General features: G+C 44.2%; 1 protein-coding gene across 1 annotated transcript in view; it reads left to right on the top strand.

The window, feature by feature from the left end:
- Positions 1-2,067: 2,067 nt before the first annotated feature.
- The window catches only part of MAL2 (mal, T cell differentiation protein 2), a 28,957-nt gene continuing 17,742 nt past the window's right edge, over positions 2,068-13,282 (top strand). Inside the window, exon 1 of the mRNA XM_049854177.1 lies at positions 2,068-2,292. Coding sequence (XP_049710134.1) covers positions 2,161-2,292 — 132 coding nt within the window. The 5' untranslated portion in view covers positions 2,068-2,160. The remainder of the gene's footprint in view (positions 2,293-13,282) is intronic.

Here is a 13,282-nt window from a genome sequence, read left to right as displayed (position 1 = left end):
CTCTTAAAAAGGAATGACTAAGAGGTGGAGAAAATAGGAGGTACATACAAAAGGTTTCACCCACACCCTGTTTCGTAGTTTTTACCCTGATGCCACCACCACACCTATGAGTTTCGATTATTAAAATAATAAAGACGTAGAGTGACTAAAACCTGCTGACCAGAGCATAGAGCTAAACACAGTTTCTGAAAGGCTAAATCTGACAGACAAGATCAGGATTCAATACGATGTCTGATGCTGTTTGTTAACATTTTGTCCAACCTTGTCTATATGCGTGTGCTGGTGTGTGCAGTTTTGTTCATCTTCAGCTGATCCTTGTGAAAATTAATCTCATCGCCTTTATTTCACTTAGAAGACTTTGATATTAACGTCAATGATAAAAATTACATGTTGTTGTTAGTTGCTGTCGAGTGCACTCCAACGCATGGCAACCCCATGTACAACAGAACGAATCATTGCCTAGTCCTGTGCCATCTTCACCACAGTTGGTGTGCTCAAATCCATTGTGGCAGCCACTGTGTATTTCGAGTACCTTCCGAAGTAGGGAGCCCATCTTCCAGCACTACATCAGACAATGTTCTGTTGTGATCCATAGTTTTCATTGGTTAGTTTTCAGAAGTAGATTGCCAGGCCTTTCTTCCTAGTTTGTCTTAGTCTGGAAGCTCCACTAAAACCTGTCCACCATGGGTGACCATGGGCACTGCTATTTGATACACCAGTGGCATAGCTTCCAGCATCATAGCAACACATAAGTCACCACCGTACAACAAGCTGACAGACAGGTGGTGAAACCATATATAGACCCCATTAAAAAAAAAAATGCTTTTAAGTGTTTAAAAAACAACCAACCATAAAGACAGGTAAGTTCTGGGCAACACAATTCAATCCATGACATTCCACCCTTTGGCCCCCCAAAATCATATCCTTGCAATATGTAAAACTCTTTCACCCCATCATATCATCCCCAAATTCTTAAGTCGACTCCAATTCCAAATTCCACCCTATAGCAAAATTCCTCTTTATCTGTGAACCTGTGATATCTAGGATACAAGTTATCTGTTTCTAAAGTACAATGGTGGAACAGGCACAAGATAGACATTTCCAGTACATATGGGAGAAATTGGAGGGAAAGAAGGGATAACCAGCGCCAAGCAAGTCCAAAACCCAGCAGAACAATTTACATGAGCTCTCTAAGGCTTGAAAATAATCCTCTGTTCTTGAGACCATCTAGGCAGTGGCCCCGTCCTCCACACTCTGGTGTTGGCCATGCTCTCTGGATTCTGGGTAGAGGCCCCTGGGCCCTGGGCTTCAGCTCCACCTTCCAGGTCCACTGGGAGGGCAATTCTGCTTGTCATCAGATAATATTTAAGGCGTCCCCATGAGTCTGGGGCACTGGACAGCAACTGACAACAACTGTCTTTGCTAAGCTCTTTTCTCATGTTATATCATCCAATCCACACGTTCTTTGAGGTAGGGACCTTCATCCCCACTTCACAGAAAAGGATACCAAAGGCGAGCAAAACAGCTAGTTACCTTCGGGGATCCAAAGCTAGGTGTTAGAGCTGTGAGGCATCGGACTCCAACGTGCCACGTTGCCTCAGTGGCGTTTTAAACCCTCCCCCCATGGCCTCATATAAAACGCATTCACCCTACTTTTTAGGTGTGGCTGGTGACTTCAATTTTACCTTCTGAGTCACAGACCCACAACCAGTCCTACCGTTGAATTGAGGAAAGGAGAAGGGACTGTAAAAGTTGGATGGAGGACAGGTGGAAGAGAACAGGTGGAACCAAGAGAACGGACAGAAGAGAAAATAAAGACCAGGCGGCCTTCAGAGGCTCCAGGGAGCGCAGGGTGGTGGCCCACGGGGGAGAGGGAAACAAGAACCTAGCACTGAGAATTGTGCCAGGCGACGGCCACACCTGTGCACGTGACCGCGCGGGCGCCGGGGCGGAGGCGCGCTCACCTGGGCCCACGTGACGGGGCGGGGCCGCCGCGAGTCGCAGCCCCGCGCGGCCACGCCCCCTCCCGCGCGGCGCGCCCGGACCCCGCGGACCCGAGCGGCGGCGGCGGCGGCGGCGGCGGCGGCGGCGGGAGCCCGGCCGGCGGAGGCGGGAGGCGGCGGAGACGGCTCGCGGAGACGCAGAAGTGGTAGCTGCAGCATGTCGGCCGGCGGAGCGTCAGTCCCGCCGCCCCCGAACCCCGCCGCGTCCTTCCCTTCGCCCCGGGTCACTCTGCCCGTCGGCTTTGACATCCTGCGAACCTACTCCGGCGCCTTCGTCTGCCTGGAGATTGTAAGTGGGGCAGCCTCGGTGCGGGGCGCACCGGGGGAGCGGGGACAGGCGCGGCATCCTTGTGTCTTGGCTCCCTCTACCTCCCCGAGCTTCCCTCCCCTCCATGTGGCCTTCCCTGCGTCCTCCCCCCAGGTCCTCGCCGTGTCCAGCGCAGCCGGAACCTGGCGGCGGCGCAGTCACCCGGGCCCTCTCGCCTGGCACCTGTTACGCTGGCACCTGCTCCTCCGCCGCTGGCAGGAATGGCCTTGAGAGAGGGAGCTGGCGGCCTGTTGAGGCCGAGGATTGGGGGCTTCTAGGGCAAAGGGGTGTTTGGACTTGGGGGCGCCGTCAGAGACCCACGGCGGCTTGGCCAGGGGCCACGCTTGGCTAGAGTCAGAGCAGGCGCTCTTGACCTCGCCTGTTGCTAACCTGCCATTTTGTTGGGTGGTGAGAAGTTGTAGTCGATGACTGGGTGACCAGAGGCTGCCAGGATCGGATAGAGGGGACGAGAGGCACCAGGAAGAGGAAAGAGAGGGCAGAAGACCTGGACGTGTCTTTTTTAAAATTTTTCCTTGCAATTTTTAGTGCCCTTTGGGTTGGGGAGAGGCGCGGGTTCAGGACGCAGGGCAGGGAGAAAGGTGAGGTATGTACATGCACTTGACAGTTCCCTAACCAAGTGGGCATGAGAATGGTGGAGGAAAGGTGGAAACGGGGCTGTCAAGTTCCTCGCTGCCGGCTGTTGCGCCTTCTTCCTTGTCTAAGCACACAGTTTCGCCCAGGTAGAGATGGGGTCACCAGGGCTGTCATGCAACCTCTTTAGACTAGATAGAAACTTTTTTTTTAAGTAATTTTGTAGAGCTGGACGCTTTTGAAGCTTATTGTGGACAAGGGGGAAGTGTGCAAATAAAAATTGGGCAACGAGCTTGCATCATGCCTTGAGAATGGCAAATAGTGAAATGTTAGGGAGTCTGCCTTTCCTGCAGGCTGGTTTTGTTTGCTCCGTTTGGGAGTTTTCATCTCTCCCTTCACCCCCTCCTTTGGGTTTGCATAACCTGGATTTGGGTCGCTTCGGTTTCACTTTTGGGCTGTGGGGCTGGAACACCTGGTGAGCATTGGTTTCCTGCCCTACTATGCTTAGATGGCTGAGGCATCGTATGTTAAGTTTAGCTCAGATTTGAATCTGCAAAAGGAGACACATATGAGTTACAGGCTAAGTCATCAGTAATGGCAACCTGACTGTGAGTCTAAGAAAGGCTGCTTTGAGTTTGAGCCCAGATCAGAAGCATCTAAATGCTTCTGATGACATCCAGGTGAGCGAGAGCAGGGCGATGTCATTCGGCTGGCTGAGCTGCTTGGGGAGGGAGACAAGCTAAAAAAATAGCAAGATCTGTGATGAAAAATTTTAAGAGCTCGGCCGCTTGAATCCGCCAGCAGCACCTTGGAAACCTACTACTCTGTCTTATAGGGTCTACTCTGTCCTGCAGGGTCCCTATGAGTCGGAATGTACTCAATAGTGGTGGGAATGGAGGCTGCCTTAGTCCTGTTGTTCCCCAAACTCCAGCTGTTTGCATACTTCTTTTATAAGTGTCTGCCATATCCGCATTCCAGTGTGCTAGAATTTACATAATGTTCACTTAAATAGACTCTACGGTACCCACCTTATCCTCATTCTAAGTGTTAATATACATGAAATCTCAAATTAGATATGCTGATTATATTTTTAGTACATATTCAAATATGTATATTTCTACATATTAAATCTGTATTCGTGTATCCACAGCTTATCTATATTTACATCTAGATATAGATATATGAATAAAGAAGGCTTATCCACGTGCCATCCAACCAAGAGCCACCTATGGTCATGTCACACTTTTGATAACAGTGCCTAACTCTGAGGGGAAAAACTGGAAGGTGGCTCATTCAACTTTCTCTTCCCCTGGGTGCCCATATTTCTTTTTGATCTAGCCTAGTGGTTGATTCTCGACTGCCCCTGTACCTAATCACTTGAACAGTTTTTAAAAATACAGTTGCCAGCCCCAGACTAATTTAATAAGAGTCCCTGGGGGTGTGCCCAGAGTCAGCTAGGCTTTTTTTTTTTGAAAGCTCCCCTGGAGATTCTGATTCACAGCCATGGCTCGAACCATAGATGGAGCTCTTCATCAAGACTCTATAGAGAAGACAGCTCTTCTCTTGCAAAGGTGAACTCTGTCATGTGCTAAAGCTGCTTTCCACTCCCCATCCTAGGAGGGATCCCAGTGTCCCAGAAGTATCCAGTCCATTCTCCTTATCTCTTCATTTCCTCTGGCTTCTTTCCCCTGAGACCAGAGCTTCAAACCCATTAATTTCCCAGTCCGGCCCCCTGCTGAGAATTTGGATTTCTCCGGTAGGTATACTGAATCGGAATCTACATTTTGACAATATCCCTCAGGTGATTCTTATATAGAATAAGTTTTGAGAACACTGCTATGCTAGTGGTTCTCGGAATTGGTCCCTAATCAGCAGTATTAGGATTGCTCGGGAACTTGTTAGAAATGCAGATTCTCAGCAGGGGTTCGAACCTAACAGAAGCAGTTCAAAGCCCCACCTGAAACACACCTAGGACTCTTATCTAGATACAGCAGCATTGCTTCCAAAGGCCATTTCAGTTTGCTTTTCACTTTTATGAAAACATCTGGCCAAACATCTGGATAGGTTTCAATCTGAGGCCTCTATTACCTTTTCTATCTGAATATCTACCTCCCCCCACACTTCCCCTAAGAGGGCCAGTGTTCTAGTGAAGCTAGTGACCTTGACGAAGCAAGAAGCCACACTGAAGCATGTCTCTTACTCTTCCAGATTGCTTAAAGGTATTGGATTATATGTTTTAAGAGGGTGGAGAGTATCCTAAACAGTAGAATGCCGACATTTAGTAGGCGTACAGCTGTGAACTAAGCAAACACTTTTGAAGCCCCTTTGGTCCTGGCTTTCTCAGTTTTCCCTCTAGTTTTCCCATTCCTTTGAAATGTTTGGCTCCCCATGGCTCCTCTTCAGAAACTGCTCACCCTGTAGATTAAATGTGAGGATTCCCCAGGCACAGTCCTGAACTCTGAATGTTCTCCTTTCTGGGGATCTATTATTTTAGCCTCTGCCAGTGTGCCTGGATATCCCCAAACTCCTCCTTAATTTTGACCTTCTTTTCAAATCCATTTGTTGTCAAGGTTTTCCCGTTTATATCCTGTAGCCTTCTGGAATGTAACATGTGAAAACTATCCTGACAAAGGTGGACTGGGCTAACAATACTTGACTAAGCTAATGAGGCTGTGATCTTGGACTTGAGTACTCGCAATAACCAGTTGTTGTTGTTAGTTGCCATCGAGTCGATTCCTACTCATGGTGACCACATTTGTGCAGAGTAGAACTGTGCTCTGTAGGGTTTTCAGGGCTCCAACATTGTAGACGCAGATTGCCAGGCCTGTCTTCCAACATGCCTCTGGGTAGATTCAAACCACCAACCTTTGGCTAGTAGCGGAGTGATTAACCTTTTGCACCACCCAGGGACCATATAATAACCAGTTAACCTTGCCAAAAAAATTCAATTCCAATGCCCCTGATTGTACGCTATCCACAATCTCTTTAGATGTAAGTCAATTTTATGTAAAATGAGTATTAGGGAGATAATACAAAAGATATGAATAGTGCTGGCCTAATCACACCAGGAGCCCGGCCGGCGTTGCTAACGAAAAGATTGGCAGTTAAATATGCCAGCCACGCTTTAGAAAGCCTATGGGACAATTCTACTCTGTCCTGTAGGGGCGCTGTGAGTCGAAATTGACTCGGTGGCAGCGGGTTACTCACACCAGGTCAATTTATAGCAGTGGTTTCATAGGTGAAGAATACTACAGCCTCACATGCATATGAAATTTTTTGAGATAATTTTGTTCCTCTCTTGGAAACCTAAATTGTCAGTCCTTTGGTTTTTGGCCTCCACTCGACTTCCCAATGCATGTTAACACATGCCATGAAGATTTTAATACTAAGTTTGTTCTGCAAAGTGAAGCCTTTTAGTTTAGGATGAAAAACATCAGTTTCAAAAGTTAGCATTTTCAGTCTCTTAATGTTTGCTAAATTAATGTTTTCTAAGTCATTCACCAGGTGTTTATTGAGTACCTACTGTGTGCAAGGAGCCCTGGTGGCACAGCAGTTAGGAGCTTGGCTGCTAACCAAAAGGTCGGCAGTTCGAATCCACCAGCTGCTCCTTGGAAATCCTGCTCTGTGCTAAAGGGTCGTTATGAGTCAGAGCCTACTTGATGGCAACGAGTTTGGTTTTTACTGTGTTCAAAATACTCTCTTGGAAACAAAGATGTTTAGACCCTCATTTGTCTGAAAGAATGCATAACCTAGCTGAGGGATATACATAAAAATAACTACCATTCAGGGAAGAAAGAGTTAAGCATGGAACAGCTAAAGCATTTCCCAGGCAGGTACATCATGAAATACTGTGGAAGGAGTTGTGCTGGAAATGGGCTTGCTTCCAGAAAAGACAGAAATGTTTCATTATCATGGATTAATAGCTGAGCATGGGTATGAGGTACTCAACAGAGGACAGAGGAACTGTAAGAAAATGGCATTGCAGCATATACTATTAGGCTGAGCAAGATATTTCAGGTCCCTGCCCTCAGTGGGCTTATCTTGAAAAATCCGCAAGAAAGATTGGATGTAACAGTGTTAGACACAAAAAAGAATAAAGGTCACTATTGAATTCAGTGTGTTTCACGGTTTAGGAAACTGTCTTATGTTCTTCAAGTTCTTCATTCACATTTCTCTTTATGGGAGATAATCACATGCTTCTAACTACAGTGTTTTGGGTTCCACAGTAATTTTTGTGTAACAAATTAAGAACCTATTTATGTGTTAGGCTTTATTTCGTGCTCTGGGAATATGATGGTTAACATAGCTCCTTCCCTTAAATTAATGTATGGCAGAGCAGAAAGGGAAGAAATAACTACAACATTGTGTTTTAAGTGCGAAAATAGGTGTATGAAAATTATTTTGGAGATATGGGGTAGACTACGTCTGGCTACTGGGGAGACCAGCACAGGCAGCTTCAGTGGTAGGTGATGTTTGAGTTTAGCCTTCATTAATGAGTACAAGTTCGGTAGACAGAAAAAGTGGGAGAGAGGATTCCAAGTAGAATCAAGGGCATGTGCAGATCCCAGACACAAGAAGGAGCGTGATGAGAAAAAGTGTGCCAGCTGTCAGTGGTTTGACATAACTGGTAGGCAGGTGGCAGGAGAAGGAGGAAGAAAAGAGATAGGCTTCAGGTTGTGATTTGATGAGCAACGATAGACCAAGTCATTGGAGTTTATTCTTTATGTGGTGGGAGCAGGCGGAGGACAGGGATAGGAAGAAAGCGCCATCTTTGAGGATTAGGAGGTAAACTGTATTAGCTAGCGCTGCTGTAACACAATTACCATACGTGGGTGGCTTTAAAGAACAGAATTTTTTTTTTCTCACAGTTCTGGAAGCTAACAGTCAAATCAGGGACTTGGCCATGTCGGACCCTTGCTTGTTGGTAGCCTGGGCTTTCCTTGGTTGCATCTGTCTTCCCCAGTGTGTGCTTGCTCCTGTGTCTAATCTGCTCTTTTTATGACTCAGAAGTGATTAGGTTTAGGACATACATCCTACGATGATAATGACCTCATTAACATAACAAAGAGGACCCTATTTTCAAAGAGCATAACCAAAGGGTCGGCAGTTCAAATCCGCCAGGCACTCCTTGGAAACTCTAATGGTCAGTTCTACTCTGTCCTATAGGGTCGCTATGAGTCGGAATCGACTCGACGGCACTGGGGGTATTACATCCATAGGTATAGGGGTTAGGATTCCAACATATATTTTGGGGGGACACAATTTAATCCTTAACATCAACCAAGTATGGAACGTTCGATATCTCCCAAAATGATACTAAAAACCAAAAAAAAAAAAAAAAAAACCTGTTGCCGTCGAGTCAATTCCGACTCATGGTGACCTATAGAACAGGGTAGAACTGCCCCGTAGAGTTTCCAAGGAGTGCCTGGCGGATTCAAACTGCCGACCTTTTGGTTAGCAGCCGTAGCACTTAACCACTATGCCACCAGGGTTTCCAAAATGGCACTAAACCAAACTTAAATATAAAAATGTAACTCAGAGGAATTATGCCAGCAAAACAAATATTAATGAAAGGATGATGGTGAGAGAGGCTGTGGAGGAGGAGGAGATTTCGGCTTATTTTCTACCCAAGATTTGGCCCTAGGCTGACTAACTTAAATGTTCAGGTGTGTAGAGTTTTCTTGCTTAGAAAATAGATTATGATCCTGAGGGATATTGTGTGCTTGCTTGATGAAGAGGGTCTACCTGTGGACATGTTTGTCTTGTTAAAAGCATTTTATACTATAAGTAAGATTTTTCCTTTGCCTTTGAGTTAAAAATTTCCATCCACATGAAAAGAGCCTTTAAAACTTCATAAGAGAAAACAAGCCAATGCGCCTGCCAAAGATTATTTTCAATAATCTTTTGCCCTCATTGGCAGCCCTGTAAGAAATATTAAGGACTGGAATAAGAAAAACTTTAAACCAAGTTGCTGAAAACATTGATCTTGAGCTCCAAACGAAAAGGTCAAGGAGAGGAGATTTGTGGAGCCAGAGAGAACTACTGTACCTGGTGGTAGGAGCTGTGGACGTGGCGTATCTGCGTTGACATGGGTGAACAGAAAGATTGTGTAGTGCTGGAGGACAGAAACCATGTTGGCATATCCAATAGCATCCACATGTGGTACTTAACAAATGCTGTTTGATTGTTCTGTAGGACAAGCTGAACAGTGTGTGAAAATATTGTAGAGAAACTAGCTGGAGTGGAGGTGGGCACCTTTGAAGGCAATGACTTCTTAAGTCTTGCCCAACTCTTAAGATGTCTCAATTGTTCTTGAAGTATCTACAATCTGACATAATTTTTTTTTTAAATAAGGTAAAATTCATGTAACAGTCACAGTTTGAAGCATTTTAAGGTTTACAGCTCAGTGGTCTTTAGTACATTGACATGTCGTGCAACCAATACTGCTATCTAACTCACTACTATCTAACTCCAGAACGTTTTCATCACCCTACGAAGAACCTCACACTCATTGAACAGTCACTTCTCTCTCTCCACTCTCCCCAGCCCTGATAGCTACTAATTTGCTTTCTCATTCTATGGATTTGCCTATTCTGAACATTTCATTTAAGTGGGATCATCCAGTATGTGACCCTTTATGTCTGTCTTTTTTCTCTTTACATAAATGTTTACATGGTTCATCCATGTTGTAGCATGTATCAATATTTTCCTTCTTATGGCTGAATAATATTCCATCATCCATCATAGGATATACCAAAAAAAAAAAAAAATTGCCATTCAGTTGATTTCGGCACCATGTTTTTATTATGTATTCATCAAATGGTGGATATTTGGGTTGCTTCCACATTTTGGCTATTATGAATAACGTTGATATGAACATTTGTGTACAAGTTTTTGTTTGGACATATGTTTTCGGGTCTCTTGGGTATATACCTACAAGTGCAATTGCTGGGTCACACGATAATCCTATGTTTGACTTTTTGAGGAACTACTAAACTGTTTTCCACAGTGGCTATACCGTTTTCAGTTCTCACAAACAATGGATGAGAGTTCCAATGGCCTGAATTTCATGTCTCCAATTTTGGAAGGCTTTCATAGTCACAGTATGCACAATTCCTAACTTTCATATAATAGCTTTTGGAAGGAGGAAGATAAAAAGAAAGAGGCAGTGATGTGTACAGTTGTTGCCAGTATCAAGGCAATGGTGTGCATAAACATTTTACCTGGGTAGTAACTAGTTACGTACAAACATGAAAAAAAATTGTAAAAATTGAGATTTTAAAATCAAGGGAAAGTAGAAATCAGAATAAAAATGAGGCAGGGACATAACGTCTCCTTTTTAATAACGCACTTTCTAATTTAATATTAACATCAACTGTTTAAGAAACTAAAATGGAAGTTTGGGTCAGACGGCGAGCATCCTCAAACATATTTTTAAAGCTTTCGAATGTAAGGCTGAAAGGCAAAACATTTTTTGCGTTAGTGTATTTTGTACATAGAACTCTTCTATATACATCACTTCTCTTTGCTTCCTGGAACTTGTCTTGGTTTCCATTCTCTGATAATAAACCTTGCTGACTTGTGCCCCTAATTCAGAACTTGTACCAGGGCTAGTCCAGGAACAGCTGGGATGGAAATCAGGATGGCGAGAGGGTAAATGGGGAGGGATGGAAGGAAGCAGAAGGGCGAAGATGAGATCCAGGAGCAGCACTATGCTGGTCAAAATTACCAGCAGCAGTTTTTGTAGAGTAGGTAAGCTGGGCCTAAAGAAGACTGAAAATGGGGTGACATGAGCTATACTGGCAAGAGGTAGTAGCTTTCCCATAACTTTTTTGCCCCAGGCTCCTGAGATCTTGCCTTAGGTGGTGAGAGTTGCCAGTATATGTTCTGCTTCACTAGTCTTCATGCCTATTTTCAAACGCCCCCATGTAGCAGGAAATGAGCAGTGTGTTTCCAACATCCCAGACTGGACTTCTGGAGCATTTTCTTCTAGAACCATCATTGGACACACTAGTTGATTTCCGTTCGTTACAAGGTGGATGCAGTTAAACACCTTCTGTAGCAGTAACTACCTGCTCTAGTTTGACCACACAGAGATGTTTAAGGCAATGTTGCCAACTGTGACTTCACAATCCAGTGGGGGATACAGGCACATGAACCCATGATTTCAATCCAGTTGTTGCAAGCACTGTAAAGGAGACATGCAGCTGACAAACAGTCAGTGAAGCCTATCTGGAAGAAATGCTGGGAGTTTAGTTATCCAGCAAAAGCTTTGATGACGGCTTGCTAGACAGAAGCATGGACAAGTGTGATTGATTCTCTACACAAGGGAGGAGGGAGGGAAACCAAAGTGCAAAGAGGGTGGTAAGAAAATGGTCGTTGGTAGGGGAGAAAGTGAGCTCGGAGAGATGGGCACCATTATTCTCTAGTATTAGTACACTAGGCTACAGTGACATTGTGAATGAATTTAGATTTTTATGGACTGCTTTATAAGCACAGGAGCCTTGATGGTACAGTGGTTAAGAGCTCAGGCTGCTAACCAAAAGGACGGCAGTTCGAATCCACAAGCCACTCCTAGGAAACCCTATGGGGCAGTTCTACTCTCTCCTATAGGGTATCTATAAATTGGAATTGACCCGACAGCAACAAGTTTGGTTTATTTTTGGTTATAAACACATGTACTAGTCATGATATTGTATCTGTTCACTAAAGACTGTTCCTAGTTTTTCTTTTTTAATCTTTTGGAATACAAATTGTATATGAGATGGAGCTAATTGTACTTAGTCTGTTCCTTAAATGGTAAGTTGTCTGAGCATAGTAAACACTTTGGTAACTCTTCATGTTAATTGCTGTGCAGATAACTAATGAATAAGCATCCATTAAAATAGGAGGGGGTTGGGGAGATAACTGTTCTGAACTTTGGAAGGCCACAAATGCCTTTGTGATTCAGATGAAAGCTGTGGACCCTGTCCTCAAAAATGCATATGCAGCTGCTTACCCAATTTGATAGGATTTCAGGCACTCAACAACTCCCCCACCGCTACTTCCAAGCCAGTCCGTGGAAGAAGGATAACAACCCTGATCTAGAATGAACACTAAACCCTGAAGGATACTGAATAGCATGATGTTAAGAACATAGGCTCTTGAAGCCAATTTGCCAGATTCGAATCCCAGGTCTAATATTTATTAACCGTGTACCATAGGGCACATTATTAATGGCTCTGTGCTTCAATTAATTTATCTATAACATGGGAATAATAGTGATTATGTATCAGGGTTTGTAAGGATTAAATTAGTACAAATGAAGCTATTAGAGCAGCGCTGAGATGTTAATGAATCTTAATATTTCTGTTACCAATTTCAAACTTTTACCCAAACTAACCACTAACTCAATAAGCCAGACTGGAAGACTTGCATTATATTTTTCCCCTCGAAGGGGAAACTATAGGGTTTTCGTTGGCTGATTTTGGTTTGTTCATTCTCACTGCTTTAGAGTAATGCAATGACCAATATGTGAATAGTAGAATTGAAAAGAGGGGGTGGTTTGTTCTGTACAGAGTTTTAGGTAACGCAGCATTTTTCCTTAGGGGTAGTCTCACCTGTCTTTTACACCTCCAGATTCACTCACCTTTCCCTGTTCTCATTCTAAATGTTAACTGCAAATAGGTCAGAATAGGAATGAGCCTGTTTACTTAGTGCAATAATAAGGATATAGGAAAATGAAGGTGGTTTGAAAATTATTAACTAAGACATTGGAGGGCATCTTTAAGTGGACATTATTAGGAAATAAGTGACACTAGACAAGAAAAGCGGTATTGGCAGAAATCCTTTGGGAACGGCAGAGGACAGTCCAAATAGGAGGCAAGTTGAGGTCTGTCAGAAGTGCAAGAGTTGCTGCTTGCTCAGTGCCGCGTTTTCCCGCGAGGCTACGTATCTTTACCAGTCCACAGTCCCTAGTAAAAATGTGTTACAGCTCCAGCTCTGAGGGTTACATTCAATGTGATTTGCAGTGATCGCTTCCTCAGCTTTCTTATGGGAGAGATTCAGCCAAGTCACCCGCCCTTCTGGCTGTCAGAGGCCAAAGTAAAATAATAAATAATGCATCAAATCACAAAGGAGATTAGTTGTTTTAGGAATGTGTAGTAATTTAATAACTCTAGCTCAGAACGTATTTGAGTACCTGTAACCTGTACCAGGTACACCTAAAGTTCGGCTAAGAAGATAAGGGTTAACTGAGTCACAGGGGAAGGCTGATACTTAGTGTTAGAAGATTTTCACCTTTGCATTACCTGAAGGTAAGGTAGTCTTTTTAGTTAGAGCTTGAGATGGGGGGTCAGGAGCCCTGACTTCATTCTTGAAAATTTTCAGAATGAGATGCACC

Source organism: Elephas maximus, chromosome 15 (genome assembly GCF_024166365.1).
Source record: "Elephas maximus indicus isolate mEleMax1 chromosome 15, mEleMax1 primary haplotype, whole genome shotgun sequence".
Lineage (NCBI taxonomy): Eukaryota > Metazoa > Chordata > Mammalia > Proboscidea > Elephantidae > Elephas > Elephas maximus.
This window is presented reverse-complemented; position numbering and strand designations above follow the sequence as displayed.